Source organism: Amphibalanus amphitrite, unplaced genomic scaffold (assembly GCF_019059575.1).
Source record: "Amphibalanus amphitrite isolate SeventyFive unplaced genomic scaffold, NRLGWU_Aamphi_draft 000173F_arrow, whole genome shotgun sequence".
NCBI classification, from domain to species: domain Eukaryota; kingdom Metazoa; phylum Arthropoda; class Thecostraca; order Balanomorpha; family Balanidae; genus Amphibalanus; species Amphibalanus amphitrite.
Window position 1 is genome coordinate 34,522 of NW_024881668.1, and position 20,057 is coordinate 54,578.

The 20,057-nt window shown below is 46.7% G+C and overlaps 1 protein-coding gene across 1 annotated transcript; it reads right to left on the reverse strand.

Annotated features, from left to right (window-relative positions):
- Positions 1 to 2,190: 2,190 nt before the first annotated feature.
- On the reverse strand, positions 2,191 to 19,419 carry LOC122383791 (histone-lysine N-methyltransferase PRDM9-like). Its single transcript, XM_043370547.1, has 11 exons — positions 19,136 to 19,419; positions 9,989 to 10,227; positions 9,527 to 9,690; positions 9,179 to 9,255; positions 8,870 to 8,956; positions 8,628 to 8,704; positions 6,764 to 6,857; positions 6,357 to 6,463; positions 5,950 to 6,092; positions 5,409 to 5,545; positions 2,191 to 3,230 (listed from the first exon to the last, which is right to left on the reverse strand). Exons 1-11 carry the CDS (start codon positions 19,266 to 19,268, stop codon positions 2,533 to 2,535), a joined length of 1,956 nt encoding a protein of 651 aa, XP_043226482.1. The 5' UTR covers positions 19,269 to 19,419; the 3' UTR covers positions 2,191 to 2,532.
- Between the last annotated feature and the right edge of the window lie 638 nt (positions 19,420 to 20,057).

Below are 20,057 nucleotides of genomic sequence, written 5' to 3' on the forward strand. Positions count from 1 at the left end.
TCCCTGACGTCATGACGAAGACCCATGTTCCAGTCTCGAGCAGCAACACAGAACCTATTTCTGCCAGATACACGATGATGAAGCTGCTGTCGGAGGATGAAATTAACTTATCTGAGCACTGTTGACCCTGGCGGTCCCTGGATGTAGTGCTGACTCTGACTCGTGCTGATTCGATAGCTGACTGATCACGATGACTGGCCAGTCACGATGGCTCTCGTGAGTCGTGTACCTGCCTATACTGTGATGATTTGTGACATTTGATCGACTGTGAGTGACAATCAGCGAGCGACACTGCCAGTGATGAGACTTTATATGAATAACCAAACCAGAGCCGAGATCGTCAGGCCCCGGGTCTCCCGTGATATAACCCGTCTCTGAGTTGGCGGTATGACCACACACACACACAGACTCACAGTGCCGCGGGCGGTATGGCTCCGGCATGGTGCACCGAGACAGGTCACCACGAACGGCCGGACGGTAATGCACCGGCACTGTGCACCACGGCTGTCCTGCCGTATATGTGTTGCAGGCACTTTAGAAAATCAGTCATTTTGTAAAACGCCTATAGTTCGTTTTTTTCAAAAGGACTCTGGCTCCAAGTATGTTTTTCGAAAAAGCACGCGTTTTAGCGAGCAAAACGAGCAAAAACTGAACTTGAGAAACTCGAACGTCGCCTTATTTTAACATGTGAATTATTCCCGATAATTTCCATCCGTGCGTTTTGGAACCAGATTTGAGAACAGTGGTGACGTCATGCTGTCGAAATTGTTTTGCAATGTAGCGTATAACTATCATGGACGAAACCGCTTACTCGATTATAATTTATAACCTCGGCAACAGTGAAAAACGAAGTTTCCCCCAAATTCGTCGAAACTTTGTCCCATCGTACGGACATTGAGTGCCTGCTGCCACCAGTGATGTCATCATAGTATGCTAATTTTTCAAGACACAATTTTCAGGTACTTACCGTGCACAATTTGAAATCGAATATTTTTTCGGTAAGAAATTCTTGGCCAGACGCTGAAGCTGCCAAAACTCACGTGAGAGCTTCGATAAGGAACTTGGAGCCAGCGTCCTTTTGAAAAAAAACGAACTATAGGCATTTTACAAAAAGACGGCTGTTTGAAAAATGACTGAACGCAACCAGGCTTTTTTCAAAATGGCTAGCCATTTTACAAAATGACTAGGCATTTTGCAAAATGCCTGACCAGCATGGAACGTAGATCCCACTACAGATACTATGGCCAACAGTTTTTGGACGTCTTCATATACCCTATAGGTACGTGTTCAGCCTGTAGCTGATCGATTTGAAGCTCTGTGATGACGACAATGCTGAGTAACGACCAGGTTGAGTTGCAGACTCGGCTGTAGCATAAAGCATTGTTTAGTTAACGCTGTAAAAACTCCCAAGTACATCAACGCCGTTCATGCTCTGCCTGAAACTAGACCTAACAAAACCAGCCGGAGACCGGCCCTAGTCAATAGGCAGGCCCGGTTGATGTACAATTACATGTAAACGAATGAGTGTAAACTTTGTTTTATTGTGTCTTTGTTTGACAGCTTTGAGTACCTACTTGCATGGTCCCAGTTAAAAATATCAAGCTCCACATCGGGAGAATCATCAAGTCGCTTGGCGTAGGACGAGAGCGTTGGTTTCAGAAGACACTAACGCATAAGTGTGTGGGATCGAATCCTCGCGACCTCTAATAGTTTTACAGATACAGGCCGGCATAGGGCCAGTCATTTGTTGACGCTCCAGATCGATCATTTTAAATCCAGCAGCGTCGCTGACGTGGGGGTTGGAAATGTCGCGGGCCTTAGAGGTAGGTATGGACTTCCCACTGCTGGACTCCTCTGGTCATAATGCTGGACTCCTCGGTCCACCTACACGCTACCAAAACGTATATAATTAGGTACTCGTTATCTACAACACGCTGCTCAGTCATTTTGTAAAATGGCTAGGTATTTTGTAAAATGCCAAGGCATTTTGCAAAATGACTGGAGAGTCAGTCATTTTGAAAAATGCCTAGGCTTTTTGCAAAAAAGCCCGGAAAATCAGGCATTTTGCAAAATGCCTAGGCATTTTACAAAATGACTGATTTTTTAAAGTGCCTGCAACATATGGACTGTATAGGAAAGGCTACGTTACTACAGCCAGTGGTGTGTGAACGGAGTTTGAAACAGCCGAGATAGGCTAACACCCAATATATTAACAGATGAAACTGTAAAACATCAACACAACGCTCCATGAGACATACCATTGCAGTATGAGCGAACCATTTATCGATAGGGTCCAGTAACAATGAATACATCCAATCACAAGGTTATTTTAAAAGAGTAGCACAATGCCATCGGGTCAATCGCGTGCGATTCAATCCAAAATTGATAAAGCGGCATGCACCAACGCCCTTAATCAACGATCACAGCCAATTAGTCACATTGTTACAATAACTTGATCCACCGGCAATAGCATGCAATATAAAATCACAACAGGCTCGTAACAACCACCCCGCCAGCACAGCTGCGCACACATCAGCTGGTCACCGTGCACCTCTCACTGTGTTTCCTCAGGTCATTGGGTCTAACAAATCCCTTACCACACCGCTCACACCTGTGTCGGTAGTCGTGTGTGTGCAGGGCGGTGACGTGGCTCCTCATGTCAGACTGTTGCGCGAACCGTGCCGTGCAGAAGGAGCACCCGTACGGCCGCTCCCCCGTGTGAGTCCGCATGTGTCTGGTGAGTTCCCCCCGTGCAACGAACCGGGCCGAGCACACCTGGCACCGGTGTGGCTTCACTCCGCTGTGAGACTGCATGTGTCTGGTGTAGTCAGACAGCTGGTTAAACACGGCGCCACACTGCTCACACTGACACACCTTCTCCCCGGTGTGGATCCGTCTGTGTCTCGTTAGGTTACTGTCATCTGTGAACGCCTTCCCACAGACGTCACACACGTACGGTCTCTGGCCGGTGTGTGTACGGCGGTGGCGGGTCAGACTAATGAGCACAGTGAACGTCCTGCCGCACTCGTCACAGCGGTGTGGCCGCTCTCCCGTGTGGGTGAGGCGATGGCGACTCAAAACACGCATATCGTTCGTCGAGTACTCACACCACTCACACTTGTGCCGTCCGTTCCTGCCGATGTGACCGTGCCATGTCTTCACATGCTTGTCCAGCCGCTCCTGTCCCAGACAGGCGTAGTCGCAGTGGACGCAGCGGACCGTGGAGCCACCTGGCGAATGACATTGAACTGAGCATACCCCACACACTAACATACATAGATCTAGGTATTAACATGGTGGTTTCAGGTGTTGATGAAGTGGAGTGCTGCCCGTCTACTTATCCATTAGCTAGCGCGGCATGCAATATAGATGTCGCTCTTAGTCAGTCTTCCCTTTGGGGATGACAGCCGTAACTCACGATAAACTTTTTGTCATGCGTGTGTTAGCGATTGGCCAGTTGATGTTCACTGGCTTGAACCGTGCCGAAATTGCTGAATTCTTATATTTCCATGAAAGATGCTGGATTACGATTTAGCCATAGTATACAACAACCGTTCGTAATTTGCAGCTCCGCTTTTTAGCCGAGTCAACACTAGCTCCAATGCAATGCCATAACACCAGTAAGTTATCCCAAGGATGGTCAAGACTTTCTCCATGCCTTAACCCCCTGTTCCTGGCTGGACCGGAAACGTTAGCCCACGTGGGAATGTCGGTCCCGTAGCTCAGCTGGTGGAGCGTTGGACTCCGCGTGGTGAGAGCACGCGTTCCCGGTTATAACAGTTTCGGGTTCGAAGCGCGACGGGCGCTTGACATTTATGGACCTCCGGACAGGTATGGTTGCGGTTGGTGGCAGGCCGTAGCCAGACGAAGTCAGTGAGGGGACCGGCCGTGCGCGGCTATGTGCGCACGTTAAACTTTGGACTCTAAATTCTGCCATAGAACCGGAATTGCGCGATCGGAGGGTAGAGGGCGGAACCACCGCAACAAGCTCTGCTTAGCGGTGGCTCTGTCCTTGTGAATCCCTCCTATTAAAAGGTTCGGACTAAATTTATTTTTAAAAAAATGTCCCATAGGACTGGCTGGCTCTTAGCCGGGTGTGGTGAGTGTCGTGGGGGCTGGGTGGCCTGTCCACTGTGCGGGCTCAATCCCGACGGGTCACCAGGGTGCCTACCCATATCAAATACCCTACTTCCTATCATCCTCCCGGCTCTGCATGACCGCAGCCACATTTAGCCGAAAGAGTCTAACCCAGCTGCAAATACACAACTCCAAATGCAATGACAGCCTTAGCACTATTAGCTGCTGAGTTAAATGCTCCAAAGGTCAGAAGATATTTGATATTATACGATCACTTCGATTTAATTTCTGAGAAGCAGCTGTTTACGCATGTCATTTACAATATTCTAGTAAAATATTTCAAAACGTCCAAAGCTTTGGAGCCTGTACAGTTAAAATAGACGAAATTAAAGGGACCCTCCTAACTTCAAAAATGTCAATGGATTGGCATGAAAGTGATGTCGCTAGGTTCAGAAAGAGCAAATTTCATCGAAAAATATTCACCGGTTTTCAAGATATTAGACTTTTACTTTTGTTTACATTTTTGGGATCTCCGCTGTTCCTAGCGACTTCATTTTGGAAGTGCGGCGTTCGCGGCAGGTGTTGCGCGCAAATAGTATACTCGTATATCCACCACTGCTTTACAAAGATGTTCGTATAAGGTTTAAAATCGTTAGATTACCGCTGACGTCACAAATTCTAAGGGGGCATCTCAATGCATTAAGGCCGCCCCACACTGGACCTCGCATGCGGGTTGCGAGTTTTTGGGTTTTCGGGTTTCTTCAAAATCAAACAATACAATCTAAGCTGAGTGACCCACACTACCATCTAACAGGCGAGTGTGCATGTTTTTAGCTTGCGAGCGACCTTGCATCGCGTTCCAAAAGTTGGTTTTGAGTCAACTTTCGAATTTTCTCGCTGCGAGGTCTGCGAGTTCTGCGAGGTTTGCGGGTTTTTCGTTAGAGTCGAATTTTGGTTCGTTGCGTTGGTATTGCGACTATATGTAAGTTTCTGAAGGTGCACTGGCTTCACTGCATTCATGAAGTTACCATAAGGGAGCGATCTAATCACTCTATGAATTAGCATTATGTCCGCAAACTCAAAACCCGCAAACTCGCAACCCGCATGCGAGTTCCAGTGTGGGGCGGCCTTTAGCCCCTTAGAATCCGAAAACTGCAAGTTTGAAATTCCATACCTCCGAATTGAAGCATTTTTCGATGTTGTGAGTGCCCAAACCGGTATTTGCAGGCCATGGCCACCAATTTGGCTATCTCAACTCAAAACTAATGTTAAGGTGGGATGGTCACTTTTTGCACCATTTTACTATACTGGTTTATTACCGTTCGTCGTACCTGACACGAAGGCTGCTGGCGGCGGGGCGGCGGCCGGAGCCTTCCTGAACGTCTGCACGTTGATGTTGAGCTCCCGGGCGTAGGCGTCTCCGTAGTAGACCAGCAGCTCGGAGCCCTTCACAATCGGCTTGTACGTCCTGTGGCCATGACAAACGGTGCAACTATGAGTAAAAAAAAAAAATGACGAGCGAGCATTAAATTCTGAATCTTGTGCGCACTGATCGCGATAATAAAGCCTTACCGAATGAACTCAGTACTGCCAAAATAGGTGACAGTGCAATAAAAATTGGTGTATCACGAATGTCACGATAGTGGCAAGCAACATAGCTCAGCTGTTATTGTTACTGAGTAACTTTTATTCAGTAACTCAGTAACTTTTACTCAGTAACTTTTAGTAATTCAACAGTTTGTTTCGGACTGCAAAGAGCCAACACCCAATGAATGACCAATGAGACCGATAGTTGAATATCTGAATGACAGCTACCGTGAGAAGATGTGAACATAGGGCAAGGTCTGCGCTAGACACGTTCACCGTATTTACCTGTAGTACATCTGGCCCTTGTACTGGAAGGCGATCAGGTTCTGCTCCTGCTCGAAGCGGGCACAGTTGACCAGCCGCAGCCAGTTGCTGGAGCTCGAGTCGCCGGCGTTCACGTAGTGGTGCACGCGGCGACACTTCTTGATCTGCGAAACAAAGGTTTATGTCATTAGATAACCAAAAGGCGTTTGGTGTAACATACACGCACAGTGCGTGTGATAGTGTTAGGAAATCACCTGCTGCGGTGATTGGCGAACAGGAATCCAACCAAACTAGAGAACTCCACCTAAAAGCTTGGGGTTGATTAAACGAAATAGATTATAGAGCCGCATATTTAAAAGGCAATTCTAGCTTCGAGTTGTGGTAGTTTAGTACTTGTTGGACCAGCCAAAGACCCGCCGCTCTCTCACCTCCCAGCTGTAGCCCGAGTCGGTGGCCTGGCGTCGGTCGGCGGTGACGATGCCCTCGTAGGGACCGAACCTCAGCCGCGCCGGCAGGTCCTTCTCCGTCCAAATGCCTGTATGGGCCGACCCGTGGGAAATTCAGGAGAAACATTGGTGAACTGTCATAGACTAAACACAGCTGCAGCTCAGTCTGGTGAGGGCCGATGAAAGCAGTCGGAACGCCATAAGGAATACAATATGTCAGCAACAGGAATTCAATACGGTGGTACGGAATTGACTGAGAAACTAAGGAAACTGCATAACAGCGACTTATTGACGCCCTATTAGAGCAATATGTATCAAAACAGACATAAACTATTTTAAGGCATAGATCAGGGGATCCAAATGAGTAGGATAAATAATGAAGATTTTACCGGTGTTGGCTCCGGGGATTTTGGACCGGCCCGGGTTGAGGAACTCGGGACGGGTCTTGATGTCTCTCTCAGGATCGCCAGTGTCGAGCGGGACCTGTGCACGTGTGTTGCGATGATCACAATAACCAATCAACCGCTGAAATCTACTAAAATGTTTGCAAAACAAAGACGACGGAGCAGTTTTTCGACTGATGGTGTTAACCCTCGCCCGTATAGGGGGGGGGGGGGGTCGAACGGACCCCCCCCCATGGTTTTTCGCGAATAACTCGCGTAAAAAGCGGCCGATCGCGACGAAACTTTCAGTACCCTCGCGGTAATCAATTTTACACCTACTCTGAAAACTTCATGACCCTGACCCCAATGACCTTTGACCTGTGACCTACTTTTCGAGACCATGTTTGGCCGGAATCGCGATTCGACGTATGTCGGCTCGCATTAGCCGCGCGTTTGCAGTCTTTTCGTGGTTTCAAGCGTTCAAACATGTGATATGATGTTGCCCCCATGCGTTAGGGTGGGTGTCAAGGTCACCTGAAGGTCAGGTCAGGTCATTGACCTTTGATGACCTCGGTTCACTTTTTCGAGTTTTACATGTTTCTAGGCCAGTTTTTGCAGCTGAATTTGAATTTAGCAACCATTTGAACATTTACGAAGTAGTTTTGGTGCCTTCGTAACATGTTACGAAGCTGTCAGAGGCGGTTGACACCTACTAGGAATACCCGGCAGGACCCCTACTGGTTGACCTGACCTGACCTGACCCGACCTGGACTAAATGCATGAAGACATCATCTGTGATCAAAACTAACATGATAGTCGTGATCAGCACCCCGAAAAAAAACCTTGGCAGCCACACTTTACGACGTTCTAACAGGTCCCGATTTTCCCGACTTTTGGGTCATTGACCTGACCTGCAAGGTCAACCAATGACCTTGGACCTTAAAATTAGGTATCATCGGCTTCCTCTCGTCACGGGCAACACGCTCGTTTTTTCCGCGAAGCTCTAGCTCGATCAGGGGCGAAACGGCAAGGCCCCCCCCCTTATACGTTCGCGGCTGGAAGAACACCAATACGGGCGAGGGTTTTAAAGCAGGGCGCATTGTAGTATCACAAACGTAGTAATTACCAAATCAAATGCTTTCTTTACGGCGAAATGAGACACAACAACAAGCAAAGAAGGCGCGAGCTGAAACATAGCTTGTAAAGATCACACATGAAACTGTTCGTCAGGAGGGCTATAAAGTACATATAACTAGTTACTATGTTCGTTTTTTTTTCAAAAGGACGCTGGCACCAAGTATGTTTTTCGACCAAGCACGTGTTTTTGCGAGCAAAACGAGCAAAAACTGAACCTGAGAAACTCGAACGTCGCCTTATTTTAACATGTGAATTATTCCCGATAAATTCCATGCCTGTGTTTTGGAACAAGACATGAGAACAGTGGTGACGTCATGCTGTGGAATTTGCATTGCAATGCAATGAATAACTATCATGGAAAGAACCGCTTACTCGATTCGGGCCTCGGTAAGAGCAAAAAACGAAGTTTTCCCAAAATTCGTTGGCAGTGAATGCTTTCGTATGGACATTGGGTGCCAGCTGCCACCAGTGACGTCATCATAGTATGCTCGTTTTTGAAGTCACAATCTCCATGTATTTACCGAGCACAATTTGAAATCCATCATTTTTTCGGCAGGAAATTCTTAGCCAGACGCTGAAGTTGCCAAAATTCACGTGAAAGCTTCGATAATGAACTTTGAGCCAGCGTCCTTTTGAAAAAAACGAACTATAGTTAGCAATGCCATCAAACGTATAGGTGGTAATATACAGGTACACATAGACCAATGGAGCGGTCCCCTCCCGAGTTCCGTACCTTGGTGTCGGGTACGACCTGCAGCGGCCCGTGGACAGGACAGTCGCCCTCCCACTCGCGGTCACACTCGTCACAGACTGGAACAACACGAAATAGAGGTTATCTCTATCTGTAAAAAGACTGAAGACTCAGAAAACGAGAACACGTATTGCGGCCGATACGACCGTATAATACTCAGCAGAATGTGGTGACTTCGACAGGTTGAGTGTTGTTTGTTTATGAGACGGTAGCTGGTTACTCACAGATGTAGTCGTCGTCGTCCAGGTCCTCATCCTCCCGGTAGTTGACCGTGTTCCGGCGTCGTTTGAACACCTCCCGCTCGGGAGGCTCTGTGAAAATTGACATTACATCGCGTTATGTCCGTACACTCAGTGTAACATACATAGCCACCAGTGACCAGAGCTCCAGCTGAAATAACATCCAGTTGCTTTCGCGTAAAGTAACGGACAAAGCGTTTGGTCTCACGATAAACGCCAAAACCGATCGTGACCGTAAAGTGGTGTCTAGGACATGCTATTCATACCAATGACAATGGTGATGACAATCTTTACCTTCTCCCAAGTCCTTGAACTCGGCGATGATGTGGTTCCACAGCAGTTCAGCTTTCGTGTCCACAGCGTGCCGGGCCCTGAAAGTCGCGTCAAACCATACATAAGATGGTCTTAGAGGCTCATTCGTTTGGCGATAAAAAGGCTCTTGAATCTTGCCTTGCAGAAGGTGTGCGGAAAGTAAATCGGCCGCCAAACAAACAGTAGATATCCGACCACAAACAATACCCTAAAATGCAAGCCTTAAGTGCCAGTCGTAATTACAGCAAAATATCGCTAGTTTTATAGGTATCGCTAGATATAGATAGGTAACTTGAAATTTTCACAATAACACTCGCTGTCGTCACTTACTTGAACTGATCCTCGAGCGTAAAGCCGATGAAATCGTACGGCGGCGACGGCGGCCGGTGCGGAGACCGGTCCGCCTCCTTTGCTGCCTCCTCTGTGGTGACCGGCCGCCGCTCCTTCGACTGGACGTGCTCACCGCACACGGCCGAGGAAGCAGCGGGCGCCGTCTGAAATATAGTGACAGGTGTTGATAAGATACTCCAAGAAAGCCAAGCGATGACCTTCCAGCCTCGGGTATATTATTGAACGGGAAAAGACTTGATAACTAGCAAGCATGGGTGTAAATTACTACCTAATTAAATACTACCAAGCAATTAACCTACAATAAACACAACTCTAAAATGCAAAATGCTGTGTAAAATGTAAAAATGTAAAATGCTGTTCTACCTCTCCGGATTACAATGTTACATGCCCCGTGTTTTGCAGAGAAGACAGCCACCACCAGCCCAACAGTTCCCCACCAACCTCAGCCGATGTCACCGTCGCCGTCCTCTTCACCGGCGGCTGAAACTTGCTCTTGGCGGCGCCACGTCGCACGGTGGAACGCGACCGCCGCTGGGCCGGCCGGACGCATCGCGACGGACTCCAGTCATCGTCGCCGTCATCGGCCGACCTCGCTGGTCGAGGACGCTTCGGTCGGGCCGGCCGGGGCGGCGGCGGCGGCGGCGGTGCGCGCATGAACGATGGCGGCTGGCCCGCGATGCCTGTGTGGGGACCGACACAAGCACTCAGCCGACAATGGAACACTTAACTGCTGCTCCTGGATTTCTGGCGGAGCCTTCAACCAACCTTAAAGGTAGTGTGCCAGCTTTCCTGGACCGTATTGAGTTAAGGGCCCAGCTAAGGAGAACCGGATTTTTAGAACTTATCCATACCTTCAAAACTCATGGAAACGTCTTAAATTCTTCAAATTTTGAGTACCCCAGTGCGAAATTCGCCCCGACGGGTTGTCGGTCGTACCCCAACCACATTTCACACCACTATGAACAATAAATGCACACACTGAAATCGCTATTACCGATATGCTCATCCAATCAAGTTTCGATAAACCCGTTCATCATCAGCTCCTGCGGTTTCGAACACGCCTGTTAGGTGGTGCGGTAGACCGCGCCCAAAGCCAGGGCCCCGGTAACGTGAGGTAGCCGAGTCGGGGCAGCGTGCGCTGACCCAAGCCGGAGCCGCGCGTCCTCCCGGTGTCATGTGATAGCCCGGGGCTGCCCGCGGGGATGCGGTAGACCGCGCCCAAAGCTGCGGCCCCGGCTTGGGTCAGCGCACGCTGCCCCGACTCGGCTACCTCACGTTACCGGGGCCCTGGCTTTGGGCGCGGCTTCTGCTCATACTTTGTGGTGCGGTGGTGGTGCGTCGGGCTGCGCGCTCTGACTTCGGCCAAGAAAAATGCGTCAGCTGATCATTGTCATTTCTGCCACTTGCGTGTGGTGAAATGGGGTCATAACTTATAAGACGGCTTTTTCATATCAATTATTTTACATAAAATCATATTTCAAACCATAAATAATGTTCGACAGCCAAATAAAAGAAACAATACCAATACAGGCTTACAGTTTAAGGCTCGACATTGTGTTGTCTACGATTAGACAGCTGATAACTCATTCCCGTACGTCGTATGGTCGTAACACTATAATGACCTTTGCTTATTGTCACATGTGCGCCGCATTCGCGATTGTTGCCGACGCCTGCTTGCAGGTGAGCCCACTACAGTTGTTATACATATCTAAAAACCGATAAACTTTTAGGCGAAAAAGGCACTATTCCAGGCCCATTTTTGATTTTTTTTGCGATATTAGGTAAAAACAGAAGCTTCTTATCCTAGGAAAAATAAAATGGGAAATCTTTCAAAGGTGGCACACTACCTTTAAATGGAGGACTGGGCAGTAGGTACTAGACCAGGGGTCGGCAAATGGTGGGGCATGCCCCCTTTGGGGGTAATGGAGCCCCTCGGCGGGGGGTAATGGGGGCCTCTGAGAAAGCCTTATCTTAGAATTAATGTCTCCCTTGCAGTGTCCCAAAATTGTATTTGGACTTGGGTGTCAGAGGGGAAATTCCTCTCCAAAAACGGGGATAAGAGTGGAAAATTTCCAGTCAGATTAGGCCCAAAAAGAGTGAAAAGGGATCAATGACATAAATTTATGCATAAGTGTAGTAAAATGTAGGATGTAGAAAGACAATCCATTCAAATGTTTTTTTTTGTCGGTAAAATTGGGAGGGGAAAATTGTTCTTAAAAATTAGAGATGAGAGTGTACCTAAAATGATTTTTATTTGGATGTAGGTTCCCACCCAAATCAACACATTTTGGGACACTGCTCCCTTGATGGGACAGACAGCACGCCTGTTTGGTCTCAGGGTTCAAAGATCGAACGCTAAGTGCTAACCGTCGCCCCTCTATTGGCGTTTTCATAACAGCTAACGTAAACGGGGAGGGGCCGGTCGGACCCCAGCCTCTCGGCCTCTGAAATATGAACTGGAGCTTTGCGGTAGAAAAATGAAAGTGCTACCCGTGACGATAGGAAAACGCTGCTACCCAATTTTAACCTTCGCACTTACAGGGGACCCCCCTTTTCCTCGGGTTTTCGCGAATAACTCGCGCAAAAAGCGGCCGATCGCGATGACATTTTCAGTACAGGTTTGTCAATTTTATACATTGTAGCTAGAATTTCGCAACCATTTGAACATATACCAAGTAATTTTGGTGCCTTCGTAACATGTTACGAAGCTGTCAGTGGTTGTTGATGCCTACTATAAATACCCGACAGGACGCCTATTGGTTGACCTGACCTGACCCGACCTGGCCTAAATGCACGAAGACATCTGTGATCAAAACTTAGATAAAATTCGTGATCAGTACCCCGACAAACTCCACAACATCCTCACTTTACGAAGTTTTGACAGGTCTCGATTTTCCGACTTTTTGGGTCATTGAGCCGACCTGGAAAGTCAATCAATGACCTAGGACCTTAAAATCGCGTATCATCAGCTTCCTCTCGTCAGGGGCAACACGCTCGTTTTTTCCGCGAAGCTCATGCTTGATCAGGGGCCGAACGACAAATAGGGGTCCAACGAATTTCTCCCCCCAATACATTAGCGGCTGGCAAAACACCAATACGGGTGACGGTTAACTTCCTTGGCCATTGGGTGACTTAAGACTTTCAAAGGGTCAATGACAATTGTGTAGCAGATCAGAACCCGCTGTACCTTCTAGAATTGAAATTTTATGACCTTCCATGATCTCAAGAAACAACTGCCTAGCAAGTCAACAGTTATTTCTGTCAATGTATGACATGTTTTATGACAGTTAAAAAAATGATCGGCTCGAGGGTAAAATTGTGTCGTGATCCAACGTTTTTACATAATAATACCCGAAATACCCAAAGAGTCACGGAAAGGTATGACATTTCAGTGAGCTTGGTTGTGTATGCAATGGTGTCTGGTAGGGTGGGGGTAATGGCCCTGCCTGGCGCCCGAAAAGGGGGCACGACCCCGGAGGGCCTGCCGACCACTGTACTAGACCCACGAACAGTAGTTTTCGTGCGCCTTTATGTGTGTGAGGGTGACGCTAACACATTTACGGCGTGGCGGACACAGTAAGTAGGTACATACCTTCTTCCCACATACGACTGCCGCACTGTTCCGGTGACAAGACCGATGAACAGTTTGGCTAATCGTACACAACTACGGGGATCGATTGGCATCAACTCAAATGTAAACCACTAGGTACGCCTATCTTGGTGGTGTACCCCTGCCTAACCGTAGGCCGAATCAGATCACCAAAGCACGGGGAAATCAAACCAAATCATGTTACACAGCCAGTCCCGGACCGAACACAACAGCAAACTCTCATACCAGAGATCTGCATAAATAAGACGATCATAATCTTACTCTCGCTTGTTTTGATGTTTTCACAGCCGCTGACACATAGGGGATCGATCGGCCCCCGGCACCCATGCTCACTGAAAGCAATTTAAACCGAGGCCAGCGATTAAACTGGTACCTATCCGCAGCCATTTTCACAAGCGGCAGGCGGTTTAAACTTTATGTTCAGGCTCAGGCTACACTATATGTGACCACCCAGTAAAGTACGTGCGTGTTCTGCAGATCCATGCTGGCGGGACTCGCGTGATATCGGGTTCTGCGATATCCCAGAATTTCCGTGAAATATCGTACGCTGACGTAAGCTGAAGCATGACAACTACTGAACGTTATCCTAATGAATGTATGTACAAGTTTGCTAAATGTTAATTTTTTAAATACAAAACATTTATTTTGCCATTTTATCACGAACCAATCATACAAAATAAAATAACAATATCAATTACCTACCTACTTCAACTGGATTCATACGGTGCACCACCAAGTGCGCCAACAACTGTCACCTCACGCAAGCAGGCAGATTCTGCAAAAAAGTTCGAAGCCTTGACCTCTATACCGGTAGGTACCAAGTGATTAGTGAATCATGCTGACAATCCTGACCATCCGGCATTTCCTGGACTGTGCATCCGTGATTTCTTTGACTGAATAGCTGCGTGCCCCGCAGTGTATCCCAGTGTAGCTGATCCTGTGTATTTCCTATTGGCTGAACTGGATCTGCGTACCGATTACCCGCAAAACCCGATAAAACGTAGGTCACGCACGTAATTTCCTGAAGGATCAACCTGAGCTTTAAGGCCTGGCTACACTATGCGTTTTCTGCGTGCGTTTTTTGCGAGTTTGCGTGATTCGCGTAATATCGTTCTAGAAAGAAACGGGATTACATTTTTGTGGTATGTTTTTCATATAAAATTTCATTTAATATAAATGTTTTATAAATTTTCATACAAATATTAAAAAAGTTATATTAGCAATAACTTTTTTTCTTGAACGGTATTACGCAAATCACGCAAACTCGCAAAAAACGCACGCAGAAAGCGCATAGTGTAGCCAGGCCTTTACTCCCCTCCCCCACCTTACCTGCCCAATACAATCCGGAAAGCTGAAGGGTAAAATCAGACCAACTGCCCAGAGCTAGCTCAAGCACCCCACGGAGAAGCTCCAACGATACCCGCACAACCCTACCCTATCTCATCCATCCACCCGATAGGTAGAGATGGTAGGTATTCTGAAAGCCGTCCAGCGCCGTTTGCAATTAGGCTGGAAAACTCGATGAGGCAATTACACCTCACCACCCAACATCATAAACTTCGGTTCTCCAAACAGCCGTTTCGTAGGGATTATTACCACGCGCACCAACGGGGGGGGCGGATATCCGCCCCCCTCCCCTGAGGTTTTTCGCGGATAGCGGGAAAACCGCGGCGTGTAGCGCCGCGAAATTTAGTACGACTATTCTCTCATCAATTTTACCCATGATGTGCAAGTTTGAACCTCCTAACTTTTAAGGTCAGGTCACCAGGTCACTTTGAATGACCCAACCTCAAGTCACTTTTTTGCAACTTTGTCACCGTGCCAGAGCTACAGTAGATGTCGGAGGCCTTTGAAAGTCGCAGGATGTTATTAGGTCATTAGTAGCTACAATTTGTATATCTCGGAATTTTGATATCGGTGACCTAAGGTCAGGTCAATTTCGCGAACTCCCCATTATAAGTCAATGGGGGAAAAATCAACTCCCTGTTTTTACCACTAAAACGGGTCGGAATGGCCCCATATACCATACATGACTTCATATATGATCAACCTTCACTACCTTGAGGTCTGTTTTGCTGTTGGGCAGCTGTAAGGTCATGTGACGTCATTAAAGGTCACCAAAGGTTTTTTGCTAATAGTTCAGTACAGGAGCAAGATACAGCCGCGCGGATGGTCTCATTGTGTTCAGCTCGTCAAGACGCATCGAATGATATACATGATGACCTCGAGGTCACGTGACTTGAGGTCAACCTTTGACCTTGACCTTTCGAGGTCAACATATAGGTATATCATTCGATGCGGATTGACGAGAGGATCACGATGATGCCCTTAGTTTGTTCCTATCTCGACTAATTCGAAAGTTATTCGAGAGAAACTCTCTCCATATCTAGCGCCGCCATTTTGCCTTTTTCGACCCCTGTGACGTCATCTTTGACCTGACCTGAAAATGACCTTAGTAAAATTGTAGACCTTGTCCTTGCGTATCCGATGCCGTTTACCGCTTGTCGTTATCTTGCTTCGTTCTCGAGATCTCAGGGGGGGGGGGCGGTCATCCGCCCCCCCCGTCGGTGCGAAGTTGGCGCAGACCCCCGTCGGTGCGCGGGTTACACTTTGCACTTTAGGGGAGACTAGGGCACATTCGTGCAAAAAATGGATAAATCCATATACCTACTTGCTCTTTGGTTGGTGCAATGGTAAAACTGTTGATTGTAGTAGGGAAAGGAACTATTGCACATATTTACTTTTTAAAATTAATCCTCTAAAATTATCGCCTTTATTAGAAAGAATGACTTATTAGCTCTGAACGTCTGCACAAAACTGCCCCAGGTATGGGGCACTTTCGTGCATGGGGGTGGAGCACTTCCGTGCACTCTGCAAAGTTCGAGGAATTACCAGGTATTACCAGAAATTTACCAAAAGAAACTGGCAGGGGGCTTGGGGTCAATCCTCCCGATAGAGATACGAACCAACAGGTACAAACTACCGAATAATGCTCGTTTATTTCATAGGTAGTAGGTACCATAATTTATGATTCATACTGAATACCGGCAAGATCATAGGCGGCGGAAAGGGTAGGGCACGGGGCACCGTGCCCCCCTTGATTTTGACATTTTAACATTAGCCCTATGGGCGTTGCATGGAAAGAAAGGGACCAAAAGTCGGCAGTGCCCCCACCCCCTTAACCCGCGCCCCGCTGGGCTATTCAGCCATACACGCCCTGCTGGGGGGGGGGGGGGGGGCAGATTCTGCCCCCTGTCTAACTTCCGAACCGATGGTCGTAGAAAGACGAGGAAAACGGCAAGCAATCAAAAGCTCTCAACAAGGCGGATCTTAAGAGCCCAATTTTTTTGCTTTAGTAGGTCAGAGGTCAGGTCAAGGTCAGGTCAAGGGTACAAAATGCAAGTTTCTACAGTATCGGCCTTGCACCGTAGTTGCCGAAGAATGGACTGAGACTGATTGCCCAAAACGTGTTCTTAGACTACCAAGACAATATTAGTTGCATACAATGTCAAAGGTCAAGGTCAGGTCAGGTCACCAAAAACAAACTATAGAAAAGAGCATGTGCGACACATGTTTTCTGGGTCATTTTACTCATAGAATTCAATAGGCACACTCAATAAGTGATATGGATCACATCTGGATGAATTTCAGGTCGAGGTCAGGTCAAGGTCAGGTCGAGTGAGGTCAAATTTTGAACTTGAATGTTAAGGCCTAAAAAGGTGTCTATCTGATGCAGTTTTTCACCACGGCGAATCGAATGGTGCTATTTTTGTTTCCGTACGAGGTCTAGAACTTCCAAAAAAAATCATTTTTGAATTTTTTGTGTGTCTTGACGTCATACAATTTTGAATAACTCCCACATTTTTGAACCGATTCCTCTAAAATTGGTATGTAGGTGCACATAGACCACTTCTCTGACATATATTCCGTTTTTTTATACACTCACAATTTAGGATTTATAATTATTTTCCCCCAAGTCAGTTTTTTGAAGAAAAAAATTGAGCCAAAATCCAAAATTTTAAAAAAACCGAGATAGCCATTTGATAGACAAAAGAAGAATCACGTATAACCTTTTTGTTACGTCTTGATTCCGTTAAAATGAAGATGTTAGCGGTGCGTGAAATTTTGCCGTTTTTGAGGCGAAAATTGCGAACATGACGTCACTAAAACGTCCATTTCTCAAAAAATTTCCGACGGATTTCGCTCAAATTTTCAGGGAATGTGTCAAATTGATGTATGATAAGGTACTGAAAGTTTGACGTCGCTAGCGTAACGCGTTTAGACGTTATTGGCGAAAAACGGGAGGGGGGCAGATTCTGCCCCCCCCCCCCCAGCGGGGCCGGGGGCGCAGGTTAACCCGCGCCCTGCTGGGGGGGGGGGGGGTGTTTGAACACCCCCCTTGTGGTTTTTCGCGAATATCTCAAAAACGGCGGCGCTCCGCGCCGCCGTATTTGGTACACCTTATCATACATCAATTCTACACATGTTGTGAAAATTTCAGACCAAGGTCATTCAAGGTCAGGTCACCAGGTCACTTGAAGTGACCTCACCTCATAAAAAGTTTCAATGTCTGTCATAGCTACACCGAGTGACCGACCGCTTTGAAACTTTCAGCGATTACTAAGAGCAATAGCATGTACAAAATGTATATCTCAGAACTTTGATATCGATGACCTAAGGTCAGGTCAATTTTGCGACCTCCCGATTATAAGTCAATGGGCGAACATTGAAATGCGCCTCTTTTGGACGAAAGACATTATAAACGCTCCCAAACACCGAATTACAAGTGTTTTAGACACACTGAACATGAAAATGGTGTCCGTGACCCTTGTTTATGCCCTGAGGTCATCTTAGGTCACGAATGGTATCTAACAGTTTTTCGCAAATAACTTTTGATACAGGCATGCTAGAGCGATGAAAACGCCTTAGATGTGTTCAGCTCGACGATACGGATCGACTGATATGCAACATGACCGTTTCCGGTCAGGTCATGACCTTGACCTGAGGTCAAATTTTCAAGTTGACCTTTCAAGGTCAAGTTATAGTTCATTCGATGCGTCTTGACGAGAGGAACACGATGCCGGTAAAAGTAAGCTCGTACAAGGCTTGGGTCAAAAGTTATTGCAGAAAAACTGTTTCCAAAAAAATCGGCTATTTTTGCAGTTTTTGCCCCTGCAGGCAAAACCGTTGACGTTAGGTCAAATCTGAGAGAATTACTCAGAAAGGGCGTTAATAGGGCTATCGAAAGCGCTTTTTCGCGGCGCTGTAGCTCTATTGGTTCCCGAGTTATGCGTTGGCTTCCTGGAAATTTTCGACATTCGACCTGGAAATCGGCGAAATTTTGCCTTCAATGACCTCTGGTGGCCTGACCTTTGACCTGACCAAAAAATTGACCGAAGTGATTTCGTCATTATTTTTGACGCTCTTTCGAACGCCGCCTTCTGCGTATCGCTACGAGGCCCAGGAGCCGAGTTACAAGGGGGGGGGGGTGTTCAAACACCCCCCCCCCCCAGCAGGGCGTGGAAATCCAGGACCCCCAGCCGGGCGCGGGTTAATTGAAGGTGCTCCACCGCTACTGGGCAAGATGTTTGCAGCTTGCTTTTCCGTAATCCTCAGCACACCTTTTCCGTGGATTAACGACATCTCCAGTCCATACTGATACTGATACCGTTGATGGAGATACACAGTGGCGGATCCAGGGGGGGGGGCAAAATGGGCATTTGCCCCCCCCAAACGGCATGATTTTAACATTACGCCTATGGGCGATGCATGGAAAGAATCGATAAATTTTTATGGTTTGCCCCCCCCAAACCTCTGAGCTGGATCCGCCTCTGGAGATACACATTACCGAGAAACTGACGGAATGCTTGCGATTGGTTCTGTTTTGTAGGGTTAAGTCTTTCGGTTCCACGAGACATATACTTATAAGTGATTCATTAAACATATAAAAACGTAAAAAATGGGTAGCTTGGACTTACCAAGTTCAGATAACTTGTCATAGTTGGACTTCATGTTACAATAAACCTGCTTCTCGAGATCACTTAGGGCTCCCCAGGCGTCCTCGGCAAAGAACTGTCGTATGTGTTTAAACTTCTGATCTTCGACTTCCATCTTAACATTCAATCAACGGTCGCAGCAAGTGCGAAAACAATACAATCGCGATATTATAGGAACTTAGGAGCTTAAATATCAATAGGTAATTGTCTTGCTTCTTGTTGATTTCCTGTTGCTTACATTCGCTCTTCGCTTACATTCATCTTCTGCTTGAGACCGGAAGTTTCATTCAAGGTTTCATTGAAATAAATTCAATTCACATTTTGTATTACTTTTTGTAATATTCGTCAATATTTTTTTTCAGATAATAATGCAGAATAGGCAGTAATAAAATAATAAAGAATACTACAAGGAAATTGTGAGTTTGCCATAGAATTTGCCATGAATAGAGTTATTAAAAAGCTCTTGGGCAAAATACCGCTTTTTGTAAAGAACTTTACGACAATTTGTACAATTCTATAAATAACTCATTCATTTTTAAGAAAAGGTTATATTTCTTTAAACAAAGTGTAATTTATAATAACTTGTTCTCTGGTGACTTTAAATATGCATTCACTTTAAAAAAGAAAACATTGCATATTCTAAAATGACGTCATTTGCTTTTGACAAATTGAAAGTGTAATTCTTGCTAAGTTTACTTTATGCAGTGTTTTTATATACCAAGCTTGATTGATGCTTATCTGTAAGAATTTCTTTTGACGCCGACGTTGGCAAGGGGCAGCACGTCGGCAACGTTCGTGGTGATTTTTGAATTTTGGTGTACGTTGGTGTAGTGGGCGTTTCTTGATGCTAATTGTGATTGGTATGTCCCTTTTTATTTCTATTCGTATTTCTTACTCGAATTTT

Bases quoted from the DNA above. Each gene is read 5' to 3' on its own strand.
- LOC122383791 (XM_043370547.1), bottom strand. From the start codon at position 19,268: ATGGAAGTCGAAGATCAGAAGTTTAAACACATACGACAGTTCTTTGCC. The intron at 6,464-6,763 runs GTAAAATCTTCA...CGGCCCATACAG, and splicing joins AATCCCCGGAGCCAACACCG to GCATTTGGACGGAGAAGGAC. The intron at 3,231-5,408 runs GTACGACGAACG...GTCATTCGCCAG, and splicing joins GCCAGCAGCCTTCGTGTCAG to GTGGCTCCACGGTCCGCTGC.